We start from the raw sequence: 17680 nt of genomic DNA, 5'->3' as shown, positions 1-17680 counted from the left end.
TCAACTGGCGCAATCTGGGGCTCCACAACCCATCACCAGCAGTTCAAAGAAGCCACCTCCGATGAATGGTCAGCCGACAGCTGAGAAGGCGATGCAGTGGGTCGTGCCTGGGAAAAGGAGAGCATGTGAGGTCAGGAAGGATGGGGTGGGGGGGAGGGAAACTAGCCATGTTGGGATGCATCCGGCCAGGTGGGACCTCGGCTAGTTAGTAGACGGCTGGTTGAAGAGGGACAGTTGCCACCTCCAAGGCATGGCACGGGTGCCCACAGAGAGGGCTCTGAGTGCCACGTCTGGCACCCATGCCATAGGTTCGCCACCGTTATAGATTCTGTTTTAAACCTTATCTCCTTAAAGATTTTAAGATGAGAACACATGTTTTAATTTTCTTTCACTTTATTTCACCATCTGTGCACACTTGGTTTTAGAGTGAAGCTTCCCATCCTACCATGTTGCCTAATAGCAGCCATATTGTAAACTGATTATTTAAAAAAAGCAAAAAGTGATACTCTAAATCTCTCTGGAAATGATCACTGAGAAAGGACCAGAAGCTCCACTTCCTAGGAGGAATGCATCAAACTTGAGAGAAGACAAATCCCAATGTTATCTTCAATCCAGGTCAGTTCAGTAGGCGTCTCTTCAGCATGTCAAGAACAAGAACTTCTAATGAAGAGAGCATTGTAACGTATGTTTGGTGGTAAAACTGCATCAACACCAAAGGCTTTTAATAAGCCACTGTATGGCTAAGGCATATCCAGAGAATAATATCTGGAAAAATATTATTAGCGAAAGACATCCAGCTTCTCTTCAGAAATGAGTCTTAGTCTGTAGGTATAGGTTTAGTAAATTCAACTGCACGAAGACGACGCCACAGCAGACCACCTGTGTATTTCCTCCAATTAATGTGACGCAAAATGCATCACAATCAATGCATTTTAGACATGCTTGCCTGACAGTCAGAAATCTAAGTCCTTTATTCTTTCTTGTATTGTTTCATGTGCTTTAGGATGTTGGCGGCAATTTCAATGTTACTCTTATTTTGGCCAAAATAATCAACAAATTTCCCATCAGGCCCAATAAGGTACATTATGATAGTGTGATCCACCTGCAAAAAACACACAAATAGGAGATGGAACATAAGACTGAAATTCTGACACTAGATAATTCTACTAAGCACTAAATTGTCTCTGTGACTGAACTATTATCCAGTTCTTGATTTCTAATAAAGGCTTTAATAGGCAAGTAAGTACCAAAAAAGATATTTCTTCAGCAGTAAATGTGAGAATACTTTTTTTTTTAAAGCAGAGCCCCATACATCTGATAAGACTACAAAAGCAGCCAAACCCTACATAAGAATTGTGTGTGTGGGGGGGGGAGCTTTATTAAGCTACTGTGTTTGGTGAAAAGTAATCTACCCTGGAACCAAGCTTTCCCCATTACCAAAAAATTAAGTAAAAATATCCTTGATTATGAGGGGAAAAAAAATCAACTTTTGTAAGAACAGTACTGAATTTCTTGGGGCAGGTAAATAGCAGCAGCAAGAAGCCTCTTCAGACAGACAGACATATAAAATACGAATTGAAAATACCACTTTCTCATGAGCAAACTACTCATTTTGGAAGAACCAAAGTGAGTATTAGAGCCTTGGCATATATATACTTTAAAGTATGTGTAGGAATATCTAGGCCAGGGGTAGGCAACCTCGGCTTTTTTATGACTCATGGACTTCAACTCCCAGAAATCCTGAGCCAGCCAAGCTGGCTCAGGAATTCTGGAAGTTGAAGTCCATGAGTCATAAAAGAGCCGAGGTTGCCTACCCCTGCTCTATACCAGGGGTAGGCAACCTTGGCTCTTTTGTGACTGGTGGACTTCAACTCCCAGAAACCCTGAGCCAGCCCTGCTGAGGGGAAAGGGAGAGGTTTCCATGCTGAGTCAAACTGGCTCAGGAATTCTGGGAGTTGAAGTCCACGAGTCATAAAAGAGCCAAGGTTGCCTACCCCTGATCTAGGCTAATAAAAACCTCTACTTCAAACAACAAAGTCTGAAGATATTCTACTTGCTTTTTAGGGCCATTGTCATGTATTATCTGGCGCCCTCTCCTGTCTATTTTCTGGTGCTGATACGTGCCCATTTTTATCTTCCCTTAGGACAGGAGCGTCAAACTTGCCACATCACGTGACGCGACGTATCGCAACTCTTTTTGCATTGCCGGCAATGGTGTGGGCGCGGCTTCAGTATGATGAAACCGGCCCGCGGGCCAGCAGTTTGACACCCCTGCCTTAGGAGAAGGCAACCCCATCTGGCCTTGTCCAAGCTCAAAAGCTAAGCACCACTGGGCCTGCTGATCAGTTGGATGGGAAACCACCAGTCCAGGTTGGACTGGAAAGTTGCTTTCTTTTGCAATCCTCCTCTATAATATATTAGAAAACATGTTCAAAAAAATTATTGCCAAAAAAAAAGGCAAAAACATGTCCAGGCAATTACCAGGAGCCAAGACTAGAAGGCACACACAAACCTGAACTGACTTTTTCAAATCCCAACATGACCTTATTAAAAATTACTACGTATATTGAAACCAACCTCAGTATCAAAGAACAATGTTTTCAGTTTTACTGTTGACAAGGTCTATTTCAATTTAATTTTTCTTGCTCGTGTTTAAAATAAGAAAATTCCAACCAATGTTTTTCAACACAAAGGAAGATCGCCAAACTGCAGCTCCCCATCAAACAGAAAAGTCACTTGGCCAAATGCTATTTCCTCACAAAGACTTTTGTTTGGAACAAAGTGCATAGTCAGCTCGCATGTTTTCTATGATAATTGCAGTTTACGGTTCTGACATTTCCATTTAGATCTGTTTTGCCAAATTCATTCAGAAAAGAAGCTCAGTTGTAGGCCAAACATTCTGAGCCCCCTCCCAATGTTTTCCAATTTGTATTCTTCTAGGGCTGTTTTACTCACTGCTCATTCACATTTTGTTGATTCAATGACCCATAAAACCTCTCTGACACTAAAACCTTTATCCATTGATGGGAGAACACATAGAAAGCGTACTCACTATGTAGTCATTATCCTCATCTCTGGGACCAGGGCTGTAGTAGACACGATAGGCTCGAGCCACTTGATCAATCTGGTCTTTCGTACCGGTCAAACCAATCAACTTTGGTGAAAATTCTTGAAACAAAAATAAAACTATCAAGATCTGATGCATTAAAAAATGAGAGCCCAATTTATAAAAAGTGAAGCTGGACTGAATTGCAAGTTAAAATGGAGTCAGTACAGTGTCCAATAGAAAGAAAGGCCGTGATTACCTTTGACGTATTTGGCAATGGCTTCTTCATTGTCCCTCTCTGGATCAATGGTGATGAAGAGTGGAGTGACATTAGGCAAAGATGTGATTCTATCTGTCATCATAAAAGATAATATTTAATCCCCAAGTAATCAGCCTAAAGACTTATGTTCAAATTTGCAGGCCCCCTAGATTAAGTCTCTTGATCACCTTAAATACAAACCTATACTTCTACTCCATCTGTTCAAGCCTATACATAGTCAACTTCCTCAGGGTGGCGATATAAACTTTTTATGTGTTTTGGTCCATTTTGGGCAAGTTTTAAGAGATGAGCTGAATCCAGAATTAAGGTTTAGCTTCCCTGAATTCTCAGCTAAAATCTTGGATAAGGGATAGAATGAGGATGAGTTTTTAGATATTGGTAGTCTCAAATCCACTATACTCTTTGGACTGAATGCTGACAAACTGACTAGATAATATATTATTATAGACTGAAGTTAAGGTTAGAGTGGTAAGGCCACACTTGGAATACCGCATCCAGTTTTGGTCACCACGATGTAAAAAAGATGTTGAGACTCTAGAAAGAGTACAGAGAAGAGCAACAAAGATGACTAGGGGACTGGAGACTAAAACATATAAGGAACGGCTGCTGGAATTGGATATGTCTAGTTTAATGAAGAGAAGGGTGAGGGGTGACATGATAGCAGTGTTCCAATATCTCAGGGGCTGCCACAAAGAAGAGGGAGTCAAGCTATTCTCCAAAGCGCCTGAAGGCAGGACAAGAAGCAATGGATGGAAACTAACCAAAGAGAGAAGCAACCTAGACCTAAGGGGAAACTTCCTGACAGTTAGAACAATTAACCAGTGGAACAACCTGCCTCCAGAAGCGGTGAATGCTCCAACACTGGAAGTTTTTAAGAAGAGACTGGACAGCCATTTGTCTGAAATGGTATAGGGTTTCCTGCCTGAGCAGGGGGTTGGACTAGATGACCTCCAAGGTCCCTTCCAACTTTATTATTATTATTAAGCTTTCTTGAAATGTACAATAGTAGAATAAAAGGTAAAATCTGAATGAATTTATATGGTAGACTCAAATTTTGGTTGCAGTTAGGATCACGTTTTGTAGCAAATGTTTCATGAGTGATAAGGTGAGATTAACATTGAAATTCCTGGAACTCTATTCTAAAAAATGTAAAATGAGAATGTATTGCTATAGAGCAAGCATGTCAAACCGCCGGCCTGTGGGCCAGATGCATCACAATGAAACTGTGCCCACCCCATTGCCGGGAATGGGGAAAAAGTTGCGATATGTCATGCGACGTCGCAAGTTTGACATGCTTGCTATAGACTCTTATTAGTCTTGATTTGATACTAAAGTTAGGTTGCAGGCCTAGACTGAAGGCTGATGGAAAATATTTTATTTTAATGGAGGTTTACGTAATGTTAGCATTAAATTTAATCTTTTTTGAAATCAATCCTTTAAATGAGGATTAGAATCAAGGTGAATGTTTATGGTCAGTGGTGGTCTATGGTTTATATTACTATTGGGATCATCTTGTTGTAATAAAAGAAGATGTCACTATTACCATGAAGTTAGTGTTAGGATTCATTTATTTTATTTTTTTTATTTTTTATTTTATTACATTTATATCCCGCTCTTCTCCGAAGACTCAGGGCAGCTTACAAGCTTAGCAGTAGCCTTCATTCTATGTATATGCCTGCTTGTTAGGGCTTTCACACACACCCCAAGCGGCATTATTACAAAGTCAGCTTATTGTCCCCAACAATCTGGGTCCTCATTTTACCTACCTCGGAAGGATGGAAGGCATCTATGCTAAACCCAGTATGATGATGAGCATGAGTTCTTAATGTTAATACTAATATATTATTTATCTAGTTTATTACCAAACTGGGAACTACTACTGTGTTACTCTAAGTGGGAAATCTTATGGTTAGGCTAAACATTACTATCAAGTTAGGACTCATTTGTTTATATTCCAAATGGTCTATAGTAAAAATAAGCATGATTATTATTATGCTGAATTCATAGTTACTCTTAGATTAATGTTAGGATTGAGTAGTGAGGCAAACTTTTGGTTAAATATTTTTTGGCATTAGAGTGAGATTAAAATAAGATTTCCTTGAATACTATTTTAAAATAGCGGGCATGTTAGGATCAGGGAAAATTCTTATGAATAATGGTAGTCTTAGGATCATATTACAATTAGGATTATATGGTTGAGCACTAGCTAGGGCAAATATTTTTTTTAAAAAAATATTTCTTTCTTTTATGGACTCTGAGCAGCTTATGAGTTATTGAGTGAAGTTAAGTTAAGCATCTTCGAAATTTACATGGAAAACTAGTGTAGTACTTTGAATTTCTGTGGTTAGTGAAAGTCTTTTTTTCTGTTTAATATTGAGCTTTTGGTAATTATTAGGGTTAAGCCTCTATTAAAGTCTAAGCAAAAACTAGCAGAAGGGTGAAAGCTCAGCTCAAATCGTTGGTGACCAAGGTTGGAAAAAACTGTGCAAGTGTGAATTTAATTCAATCCAACTGCAAAAAAGGTGCTTTTGTAAGATTTTTATGGACAAATAAAACAGTACACCACTGAGCTCCTTTTAATGGTAAAGATGACTTTTCCTTGCTCTTTCTTATGCAGAGATTTTCCTTTTTGAGTATGGGTACCAAGTCTTTGCTTTCCTATACTATACATTTCCCTTTCATCCATGTTTTATGTGTATTAATGGTTCAACTGTGGTTAGTGTATCAAGTTTCTGGGTGGGTAGCTAACGAGACTAGTTTGGTGGCTCAACAGTGAGATACTGGTGAAGCGGGCACAGCAGCGTCTGCATTTTTTGTGTCGTATGAAAAGAGCACATCTTCCTTCCCCTGTCCTTACCACTTTCTATAGAAAGCATCCTGTCATATTATATTACTGTGTGATTTGGAAGTATTATTGGTTCAGACAGGAAGGCGGTTCAGAGTGGTGAGGATGGCAGATTATTGGAAGTTCATTTCCTTCTATCCAGGACATGGCATATAAGTGCTGCTTGACCAGGGTCTGCAGTATTTTCTGGGATGCTACACATCCTTTACATGACCGGTTTTCTTTGTTACCTTCGTAGGTATCCGAAGCAGAACAACTAGATTCTGCAATAGCTTTGTACCATATAGTATCAACCTTGATAACTTTCAAGACTCTTTTTCCGCTATGTATTCAAAATGGACTGTGACTGATATGTGTGTGTGTGTATATGTATGTATGTAAGTATATGTTGTGTGTGTGTGTGTGTGTGTGTGTGTATAGATATTCATTCTTTTGAAAACGGGCGACAGAATTTCATTTTTAATGTGTAGTAGTGTGTACAGAGAAAAAATGTCAATAAAGGTTATCTTATCTTGTTGCATATAGCTGAGTTTTAAATGGTTGTAAAACTTTTCTACACAGATTCTTTCCTCCTTTACAATTACCTCCCTCCCATGTTCTATTCTCCACAAGCTCTCTGATAAGAGGGAATGGTTTTAAGAGGCCCAAATCATAAAAAGGCAATACAGAGTCACAGTTGTACTCTTAATCAAGAGAAGGACAGCATGACTGCCTCACATGGAGAATCTTTCCAGTCACTCTGGGTTTGGGTGGTGCCAAAACCAAATCAAATTAAAAGTTTAGGTTTCAGCAGGATTTACTTACCAACTTCATCCACTGCTAGCATCATTTTCTCCAGTTCCTCTGGACAAATGTCAGGGCAATGTGTAAAACCAAAGTAGATTAAAACCCACTGGCCCAGATAATCACGATCTGATTTTGATTGTCCATGGTGATCAACAAGTGAGAAAGGGCCTCCTAACAAAGGCTTTCCAATGGATCGAATACTCTCTCTCTCCAATGCTGAAATTTGATCACAAAATTAGATTATCTGCCGGCAGCTTTGATGGAGGAAAATCTTAAAAGGATTCCAACAGAAATTCCTATACATACATTCTTAATTCTTCACCTTTTCCTATCCTGTCTGAGAGACAATTTCAAGTGTGGCTCTTCTTGGAACCTGTTTTGACTTTGTTTTTTATTCTTGTTTTACCTAGAAAATACTATCTATCCTGGGGGTAAAAATACAGAATTACAATGGCAAAGGCCAAAGGCAATAGCAAGAAATAGTACAATGAAATATTTACAACTTGGGAAGAGATAACATGGAAGCTTCCAGAATCTTTCAAAATCTCTGCAGAAAATGATTTAAGATCACTTATATCCTATCTTCTTGTATTTATATTCAGGGGCTTTAATTAAGATTGATCCTGATTGCATTTCAATAAATGCGAGTACATTTATTGCTTTAGTGATTTTTGAAGCAGCCATTTCAGTATCCCAATTTTATACCAGAGCAGAGATTTATTGTTAGCATAACCTGAAAGAGGAAAAACTTTAATATTTACAATATCTACACATTGGGAAATCAATGAAGAGAAGGACAATAAGCAGACATAAAAACCATAACACATGCTTGGGCATTTTTCACAATGGTAAGAATCAATTATCAAAAATGTGTTCCTTCATGTGCTTGAATCACAATTCCCAGAATTCCTAGCCAAGCCCAATACATCTGGGAATCATCAATTTAGGGGGAAAAAATCAAACTACCCAATAGCCACTCTTGACTAGATATGCAATTCTTTGCACAACGCAATTTACATCTCTACAATAATAAACGATAATTAAAAAAGCAACAGAATGGTTGAAATAATACCCACCTGCTTCTTTCTCTTTCTTTAAGTATTTCAGTAATCCTAGCAACCCTCCTCCAATCACAGCCGTGACTGCTAAACTCTTCCACGTTACCGGCTACTGGGAAAGAAGAGAAAACGAAATGTTCATTAAATAAATACTTTCGCGTCAGGCCGAGCCCGTTTTATACGAGCGGCTAATCGCGTGACTTCTCGTGGGCCATCCTAACTTCTTCCACGCGCTTTTCATTTTTCTCCCCTATCCCCGGCTGAACAGGTTTATTTTCTGCCTGTATGAGGACGATCGAGATTAAGCTCAAGACCGGGAAAGAAGATGGAGAGAGGTGCCTTTAAGTCAGGGGTCTTCAAACTTGGCCCTTTTATGACTTGTGGACTTCAACTCCCAGAATTCCTCAGCCAGCATGGCTGGCTGAGGAATTCTGGGAGTTGAAGTCCACAAATCGTAAAAGGGCCAAGTTTGAAGACCCCTGCTTTAAGTTCACCGATTAAAATCTCACGAACGGGACTCCGCACCTTTGAGCAAGTCCAAGCTGAGAGAGAGGATTCGGCCAAGTGTCATTTTTCCAGCTTCGCAGAAAGGACAGACCCGCGATCCCCACCGAAGCGCCCTCTTTGGCCCAAGAAGCTTGCGCGCAAAGGTGCCCAAAGAAAGGCATCTCGCCGGGGCCCAGCGATCCAGCGCTTGCAGCAGTTGCCCTCGGCTTCTCCCACCCTGACTTCTGCAGCCGGAATGCCTCACCCCAGGTTTCTTGAAGCCCTTTTGCCCTCCTTTGACCGGAGGTGTGGTGACCAGGGGCCGGACAAGACAACAGCGCGGGAAGCAATGCGGTCGAAACGCTGGACGCGTGCAAAGGGCGAGCGACACCAGGCGAACCCGCACCGCTCCCGCCATCCTTCCCTTTCCCTTCCCGGCCTCAAGAAGCAGCACGCCCAACTTGAATTTCCGGGACAGACCGGCGTCCTGCCATTGCATTGGCTTCAAGACTATCACATGGCGTCTTGTACCCTCCGAGGACCGCAAGGGGCGCTTGTGTTGCCTTTTGGCTCCCTATGGCTTGCAGGAAGAAGCGGGCACCGTGGAAATTCAGCCCTTGTCAAAGTAGTACTTTCTGCTCCTCGTTCGCCCGTCTCTCGAAATCGCAATAGACGGACTTCAGAAGAATGAAAGGAATTAAGGCGGCTTTGGAAAGGAGGGTTATTATCAGTCAAGGCTTTTAAAATAATAATAATAATAATAATAATAATAATAATAATAATAATAATAATAATAATAATAATAATAATAATAATAATAATAATATAAAATAATAATAATAATAATAATATAAAATAATAATAATAATAACAACAACATTATTTTTCTCTTAGTGGGATGGTAATCCTTTCTAACTTCTCTTGAATAGTAATACTGATAAGAAAGTTGGAGAAATCCCAACTTTTCGTTCTGTTTGACAACAAGTGAGTTACTGGGGAATTTTTCAAGCATTTTCATATTGGGGAAAAGTCCGTCTTTTCAACTTAAAACAAGCGTGATGAGGGGGGAGGAAACAACGACGACATCCATTGCCAACCTTTTCAATTAATTTCGGGTGGAAACAAATTAAGGCGAACCAAGCCTAGCTTCCAGACTTTCTCGATTTCCCACCCAATTTACCAATTACCCACTTCCGACCGGGGAGAGCAAGAGAGAGGAGATAACAGGATGGAAGAGAACCAGGAATGAGCTTTTTGCAGCAGAGTGGGTAAGAGGCAAGAGTAGGTCTCGCAACGCAACGCAACGGACAGAGTTTACAGTTATAGCTCTATGGCGAAGGAAAGGAAATGATATCACTTCCGTCGGCATTTTTATTTCCTTTTTTTTTAACTGAAAAAAAACCAAAACCCCCAAACTTCAAGTTACGTGAGCGGGACTGATTGCTCGTTTCCAAAGTAACCATACTTAGGTTCAAATGCAAGACTAACAGAAACGTACGTGCGAGTGGCTAATTGGAAATCTTCAGATGTTCATTCTTGGGAAATGTAAGTAATTTGTAGCACTTTTGACCCAGAGGGCTTTCCTACTCTCTCTGTTGCAGAAAAGAACAGAAGAAAACGGAACAAAAGTTCCTTAGTTAACAGCACACGAAAGACTTCCCCAAACCTAGGCTTGGTATCTGTTGAAGAAACATTTAACCTGGTGTTTCCCAGGATTCTTACAATTGCCACAATCCCCAGTCGTCATGGCTATGTTTGTCTGGAGATGATGAAAACAATACATCTGTATATCTAAAGGTTTATTATCATAATGGTCACTCAGTCAGCCAGATGTTTGTACTGGATTCGGTATTTTTATCCACCTATTGCTCTGGTCTGTCAAGGCCATGGGATAGGCAGATGTTGTCTATGGTACTATGTTGAAAGACATAACATGACAGTATGCAATCATATTAGCTACAAATTATTAGCTATCACAGGTTTTGATAATTAAGACTGCATACATGTGTGTTTACCTAGCAGTAGAATTATGCTCAATTGCTAGTGGTTCATGGACATGTCCATGCCATTTTCTTGGCAATAATTTATTTATTTATTTATTTATTTATTTATTTATTTATTTATTTGTTTGTTTGTTTGTTTTTATAAACCGCCCTTCTCCCGAGGGACTCGGGGCGGTGTACAGAATAAGGTAGGCATACAGAATGAACAATAGTGAAAACAAACAATAGTAAAATACAAACTGGGACCCCAATTAGAGCTATCAGGCCAGGCCGGACTGCTGGAACAGGTAAGTTTTTAATTCGCGCCGGAAGGTGCGGAGGTCGGGGGCCATCCGGATTTCGGTTGGTAAGCTGTTCCAGAGGGCTGGCGCACCCACTGAGAATGCCCTCCCCCTGGGGGCCACCAGCCGACATTCCTTGAGCGGTGGCACCCTGAGGAGGCCCTCTCTGTGGGAGCGCACAGGACGGTGGGGTGCTGACATTGGCAGAAGGTGCTCCCGTAGGTAGTCCGGACCCATGCCATGTAGGGCTTTGTATGTCATTGTTAGCACCTTGAACTTCACACGGAAGGCAACTGGAAGCCAGTGCAGCTCACGAAGCAGAGGTGTAATATGGGAGTATCGGGGAGCCCCCAAAAGCGTCCGTGCAGCTGCACTCTGTACCAGCTGAAGCTTCCGAGTGATTCTCAAGGGCAGCCCCATGTAAAGAGCGTTGCAGTAGTCAAGACGAGACTACTATTGCTATTGCCTTCTTCCCCAATATAGTACTATACATTGCTTTTGGTTTCCAGCCTAACCTAAGGCTTTGATCTTTTCCTCCTAGTACTAATCTAGTTTTTTTTGAAAAAATCAACTACAGATAATCTTCAGTTTATGACCATTGATTTAGTGACCATTCAAAATTACAATGACACTGAAAAAAACCAGTTTTGACTGGTCTTCACACTTATGACTATCACAACATCCGTGCGATCATGTGATCAAAATTTGGGCACTTTGCAACTGGCATGTACTTAGAACTGCTGCAGTGTCCCAGGGTCACCATTTGTGACCTTCCTAGCTTCCAACAAGCAAAATCAGTGGGAAAGCCACATTTATTAATGACTGCATGATTCACTGAAATGACAGCAAAAGTATCGTAAAATCAGGCATGACTCACTAAACTACCTGTAGTTCTGCCACTTATTGGCCATGTAGTAGTAGTGACAGTATTGTGTTCTGAATAGGCATATGTAGACTTCTGCTGAATATGGTTTTCCCAGTCTAAACTACTGGGTTGACAGAATACGAAATGATAAGATTGCTAGCATTATTCTTTTTTTTATGAAAATCTATGAGAAAAAGAACTGTAAATGAATGCAGTTTTAATTTGGGTCATTTCAAATATATTCTAGTACCTTCATGAAATACAGTTTACTGAAAAGACATCAGGTCCATCAAAAACTGTAAAGCACTCCTATAGACTTGCATGTTGCCTCACCAGATTTACTATCCAAACAATTGATCTGTTCTTTTTTTTCCTTCCATTAGTTTTCAGCAAGACTTTTTGGGCAATATGGATGAAGGAACCACAAGAACAACGTCTGAAGCGCTCTTCTCCTTTGGAATTGTAGCAGACATTCAGTATGCTGATATTGAGGATGGCTATGATTTCCTGGGATTTAATAGGAGATATTATAAACATAGCCTATGCTGTCTCCAGAAGGCAATTGAAGATTGGAATCGAACGGAGGTTCAGTTTGTAATACAGCTCGGGGACATTATTGACGGCTTCAATGCCCAACATAAGACATCAGAGAAAGCATTGCAACAAGTTATGAAGGAATTTAAGAAACTCAATGCACCAGTCCATCACATATGGGGCAATCATGAATTGTATAATTTCAGCCGGAATTATCTTATGGAATCTGAACTGAATACCAAGCACTTAGAAGACCAAAGTTTGTTTAATAACTTCATCAGAGAACAAAGCTCCACAGGAAAGCCAGCTACAGAGTTCTATTACGCTTACCAGTTTTCCCCCATGCCTAAATTTCGATTCATTCTTCTTGATGCATATGACTTAAGTATCCTGGGGAGGGAAACATCAACAAAAAAATATAAAGAATCTCTACAGCTGCTACAAGACAAAAATCCCAATGAAAATCTGAATAGTCCACTAGGTATTGTATTCTGATGACCATAATTGTTGCACCTTTTTAGAGTCATGGTCTTGGAAAGAGCTGGTTTTGTGTGGATAAAAAAAATGTGCTATTAACAAATATGAAGATATCTCCATATATTCTGTTTTAGGGGACTGCTCATGTTAAGTCTGTCATACCAAAAATAAAAAAGTTTTATGATAATTTTAATACCAACCCATTTGCTATAGGATCATAAATTGGCTTGTTTTCTTGGTGTTCCTTTAAAGTATGTGGCAAGGACATCACCCCATGGAATCCTCATTTCAGAATGGCAACTTTTTCACACAGAAAAGTTCTACAAAATTAAGCTAGGCAATAAAGTGTTAATGAGTTTATGTAATCTCCAAATTAGGAAAGGGAAGATACAGCTATATTTACTAACTACAAACATCAATATGTTCTGTATAACTGCTGCGGTATTAATATTATGTTTCCAATTATTAAATTATTATTTTTATACAACTTGATTGAAATATCAAGAGACATTGACCTATTTCCTACCTCCAGGAAACCCAATTAAAGCAAACTTTTTAAAATCCCATTTTCTTCATTTACTAGGCTTAGTTTGATCCTTTAAAGTCAGGGATACCCTCCCTTTAACACACATTTCTGAAATAGCATTATTCGTAAAAAGTACATTTCAAACTAAAAAATATAGCTTACGTGTTTGGGGTATTGGTACATGACCGTAATAAAGATTGTTGTTGTTATATAGCTTCCCACCAATTTACTCTTTTTACAGGGCTTGCTGAATGCAATTTTGTACAGTTCAATGGTGGATTCAGTCAAGACCAGCTAGACTGGGTTGATAAAGTTCTTACCTATGCTGATGAGAATCAAGAAAGAGTTGTGATTGCAGGTATGGCTGTATTTTTAATAATTAGTAGTATTGGGGATGGAATGAAATATTTTAATATTTGTGGTTTTACCATTCTGACTAGGGTAAACTCTGCTGGTTTGGAGTGTTTTGCTGCCTGAACTGAATTGTATATGTTTTGAATACTTCGGGGAAGGAAAGGAGGTGGGAAAATCAAGTGGGATACACTTTGCTGGGACATCAGCAAGAGTTATAGTTAAAGGGACAAAAAAACCACTGGAAGAATTAGGGGCAGGCTTGCTATGTTATGTATCACTTCCCACCTCTCCCTGGGAAATGCACAGTAGAGAGAGGAAGTAATATTTATTTATTTAGCAAATTTATTTGCCACTCATCTTGTATCCAACAACTCTGGCTTATAGCATAAAAATAAAAGCAGAAAAAACATTAAAATCAACATTCATAGCACATAACAGATAAAATCATTAACAATTATCTCGTGACAATGTTCTTACCTGCACTTCCTGAATTTTGGGTTGCTGATCTGAAACTGTGATGCAGACCTAAACATGTACAGTGAGGGGGGAAAAAATATTTGATTCCCTGATGGTTTTGTACGTTTGCCCAGTGACAAAGAAATGATCAGTCTATAATTTTAATGGTAGGTTTATTTTAACAGTGAGAGACAGAATAACAACAACAACAAAATCCAGAAAAATGTATTTCAAAAAAGTTATAAATTGATTTGCATTGTTATGAGTTAAATAAGTATTTGACCCCTTCACAAAACATGACTTAGTACTTGGTGGCAAAACCCTTGTTGGCAATCACAGAGGTCAGATGTTTCTGGTAGTTGGCCACCAGGTTTGCACAAATCTCAGGAGGGATTTTGTCCCACTCCTCTTTACAGATCCTCTCCAAGTCATTAAGGTTTCGAGGCTGGCATTGGACAGCTTGAATCTTCAGCTCCCTCCACAGATTTTCTATGGGATTAAGGTATGGAGACTGGTTAGGCCACTCCAGGATCTTAATGTGCTTCGTCTTGAGACCCTCCTTTGTTGCCTTGGCCATGTGTTTTGGGTCATTGTCATGCTGGAATACCCATCCACGACCCATTTTCAATGTCCTAGCTGAGGGAAGAAGGTTCTCACCCAAGATTTGATGGTACATGGCCCTGTCCATCATCCCTTTGATGCAGTGAAGTTGTCCTGTCCCCTTAGCAGAAAAACCTCCCCAAAGTATAATGTTTCCACCTCCATGTTTGACAGCAGGGATGGTGTTCTTGGGGTCATAGGCAGCATTCCTCCTCCTCCAAACATGGCAAGTTGATGCCAAAGAGCTTGATTTTGGTCTCATCTGACCACAACACTTTCACCCAGTTCTCCTCTGAATAATTTAGATGTTCATTGGCAAACTAAAGACAGGGCTGTACATGTGCTTTCTTGAGCAGGGGGACCTTACAGGCGCTGCAGGATCTTCCATGGCATAGTGTGTTAATGATTGTTTTCTTGGTGACTATAGTCCCAGCTGCCTTGAGATCATTGACAAGATCCTCCCGTGTAGTTCTGGGCTGATTCCTCACCGCTCTCATGATCATTGAAACTCCACAAGGTGAGATCTTGCATGGAGCCCGACCAAGGGAGACTGAGAGTTATTTTGTGTTTCTTCCATTTGCGAATAATCGCGCCAACTGTTGTCACCTTCTCACAAAGCTGCTTGGTGATAGTCTTGTAGCCCATTCCAGCCTTGTAAAGGTTTACAATCTTGTCCCTGACATCCTTGGACAGCTCTTTGGAGTTTGGAATCTGATTGATTGCTTCTGTAGACAGGTGTCTTTTATACAGGTAGAAAGCTGAGATTAGAGCACTGCCTTTAAGAGAGTGCTCCTAATCTCAGCTGATTACCTGATAGCCAGAAAGCTTACCGATTGATAGGGGATCAAATACTTATTTCACTCATTAAAATACAAATCAGTTCATAACTTTTTTGAAATGTCACCTATCATTAAAATTATAGACTGATCTTTTTTTTCATGGGCAAACATAAAAAATCAGCAGAGGATCAAATAATTTCCCCGCTCATTGTAATTTGAGGTTTGTTTTGAGTTAAAACAATAATTTTTCACTTCCATCCATATTACTAGTTCTGAGAAATTCTTTATTGAACCTAATTTATAATGTACTAAGACATGTAATAAAAGACTGTGACCCAAGAGAGAATGATTGCATCTTGCAATCTAAGCTTTCCCCAAAATGGGGAGCGGGGGGGGGGGGGTGTGAGTTGGAAAAGGACCTAATTACTTCTATTTTTCCAATTCTGCTTCTTCTGAGCATTGTAATGATTAGAAATTTAAATTGATATTTATAATGTAAATAGTAAAAATATGCCTATTCCTGCATTTACTTGACTATCAGATTTTTAAAGAAGAGTTCTGAATATTCTCAGGGCAAGTGTTTCACTCTTGGGATTTCAATACACCTACACTGAATTCTGTTCCTCTTCTACAATTCTATAAGCTTTTGAGTATTATCCCCATATTACAAATTAGAAGGCAGTGTAAGATTTGATGACTTTCAAGTTTACATAAGGCTATCCAGTTTTAGTCAGGTGTTGTGGAAGGTTACTTGTAGATTTTCATGTGCAGACAAAATGATGGTATTTCATTTATTTTGAGTGTATCTCTTCTTGTGTTGCAGGACACATACCCATCAACCCGTACTGTACAAGCAGTATTTGCCTTGCTTGGAATTATAAAGCTGCCCTTGCTGTCATTTATTCACATCACTCAGTAGTATGTTTTCTTGCAGGCCATCTTCATTATGGTGGTTACTGTTTAGATTCTCACGGAGTCCATCACCTGACTCTTGAAGGGATTATAGAAACTCCTCCAGAAAGCAATGCTTTTGGAACTATATATGTTTATAATGACAGACTGGTGTTAAAGGGAAATGGAAGAGTTCCAGATAGGGAGATGCATTACAAAGATCATCCACCCAATCCTTTATTTTAAATACAATTGTGTTGGTGTGAGTTAGAAACTGTTATTGTTCCAACTGTTTTTAATTAAAACACAATTTTAATTTTCAGTAGTAAATAGTGAATAAAGCTATGAAAGACATTGTGTATTTTCTTTAAACAACAGGTCCTGGCAAATTGAATTTATCTTATAGTATGTTGTAGTAATTATTTGCCAAAAGTTTACTCTCATATGATTCCTCTTTGGAGAATTACACTTTCAACTTTAAGTCTGACATGGATATTGAATGGAAGCTCTACTTGCTGAGATGAAGACTGAAAAAAATAATACATTGGATTGACATCTGTAAACTTGGAATAAAATAACATTGTTTAAAACACCCCCTACCATTATGCTTTTCTCTTTTGAACCCTTTGAAATGATACCAGCACTTTCACTTAAGAATACGGTAAGTTCCTGACAGAGTTCTAGTCAGTTTTTCCTCTGGACAGAATTCAGAATTCAATATTCAAACAATATTGAAGTATGAATCTCAGAAATATTTTTCTTGCCAATGGAATGAGACAATATCAAACTTGCTATATACTCTGTTATAGAATTATCTACATCCAATTAGATGCAAGGATTTTTTAACCAAAACACAATTCTAATACTGTAATGGAAGTTCTTGCTATCCTACATCAATATTAGGATCACTATATCTGGGCTGCAAAAAGCTAGAGTACTGGACAGCAGAAAACAGTTTTTCTAGCTCTATTGCAATCTCATAGTTATCCAAATATGTGTAGTCCAGATATTGTAGCCCTCTATAAAACACTTAAACAGCTTTAAAACAGCATCTGTGAAGAATAATTTACAGAGAAATGACCCTAGCACTACACTGAATGCTTCTTCAAATTTTAATTTATAGCTTATTACATGGAATATAACATTGTTATGGAATAAGAATTGTATGTTAATTATCTGAATAGTGCAGATGTATGTACAGAAGCATGGATGGAATTTCGGAGATACATCCTTATCAAATTAATATATTTATTTACATTTCATAAATATATACAACATATACAACACTTCTTCCACTGATGTTGTCTGGCTTCAGCCTATGCTTCAGCATGAAGCTCAAACTATAGGCATCTCCCACAGAGATACTGATTTATTCAGTCCAACCTCTTGCGTGTGTCGAGCACACAATAAAAT

At 39.2% G+C, this 17680-nt stretch overlaps 2 protein-coding genes across 3 annotated transcripts; one reads left to right on the top strand and one right to left on the bottom strand.

Annotated features, from left to right (window-relative positions):
* Window positions 1-262: 262 nt before the first annotated feature.
* Window positions 263-8966, bottom strand: SCO1 (synthesis of cytochrome C oxidase 1). Its single transcript, XM_083352063.1, has 6 exons — window positions 8767-8966; window positions 8034-8124; window positions 6976-7173; window positions 3306-3398; window positions 3053-3168; window positions 263-1102 (listed from the first exon to the last, which is right to left on the bottom strand). The coding sequence occupies exons 1-6, from the start codon at window positions 8917-8919 to the stop codon at window positions 971-973; spliced, it is 783 nt and encodes a 260-aa protein (XP_083208189.1). The 5' UTR covers window positions 8920-8966; the 3' UTR covers window positions 263-970.
* An 872-nt stretch (window positions 8967-9838) lies between these two features.
* On the top strand, window positions 9839-17104 carry ADPRM (ADP-ribose/CDP-alcohol diphosphatase, manganese dependent). 2 transcript variants are annotated; one of them, XM_083351649.1, is made up of 4 exons: window positions 9839-10046; window positions 12034-12665; window positions 13429-13545; window positions 16200-17104. In XM_083351649.1, the coding sequence occupies exons 2-4, from the start codon at window positions 12059-12061 to the stop codon at window positions 16511-16513; spliced, it is 1038 nt and encodes a 345-aa protein (XP_083207775.1). In that variant the 5' UTR covers window positions 9839-10046; window positions 12034-12058; the 3' UTR covers window positions 16514-17104. The 2 variants fall into 2 exon arrangements, with proteins under 2 accessions (XP_083207775.1, XP_083207776.1); XM_083351650.1 differs by lacking the exon at window positions 16200-17104 and adding an exon at window positions 14414-14933.
* The last annotated feature ends 576 nt before the right edge of the window (window positions 17105-17680 follow it).

The sequence above is a fragment of the Vipera ursinii genome (genome assembly GCF_947247035.1).
Source record: "Vipera ursinii genome assembly, chromosome: 2".
Lineage (NCBI taxonomy): Eukaryota > Metazoa > Chordata > Lepidosauria > Squamata > Viperidae > Vipera > Vipera ursinii.
The sequence above is the reverse complement of the archived record's forward strand: the minus strand, read 5'-3'. Positions and strand labels throughout refer to the sequence as shown.

Excerpts from the sequence above, each read along its gene's own strand:
- ADPRM (XM_083351649.1), top strand. The coding sequence starts at position 12,059 with ATGGATGAAGGAACCACAAGAACAACGTCTGAAGCGCTCTTCTCCTTT. Across the intron at positions 12,666-13,428 it reads AAATCTGAATAGTCCACTAG|GGCTTGCTGAATGCAATTTT; the intron begins GTATTGTATTCT and ends CTCTTTTTACAG. Across the intron at positions 13,546-16,199 it reads AGAAAGAGTTGTGATTGCAG|GACACATACCCATCAACCCG; the intron begins GTATGGCTGTAT and ends CTTGTGTTGCAG.
- SCO1 (XM_083352063.1), bottom strand. The coding sequence starts at position 8,919 with ATGGCGGGAGCGGTGCGGGTTCGCCTGGTGTCGCTCGCCCTTTGCACG. Across the intron at positions 8,125-8,766 it reads AGGGCTTCAAGAAACCTGGG|CCGGTAACGTGGAAGAGTTT; the intron begins GTGAGGCATTCC and ends CTTTCCCAGTAG. Across the intron at positions 7,174-8,033 it reads AAAGAAAGAGAAAGAAGCAG|CATTGGAGAGAGAGAGTATT; the intron begins GTGGGTATTATT and ends ATCAAATTTCAG.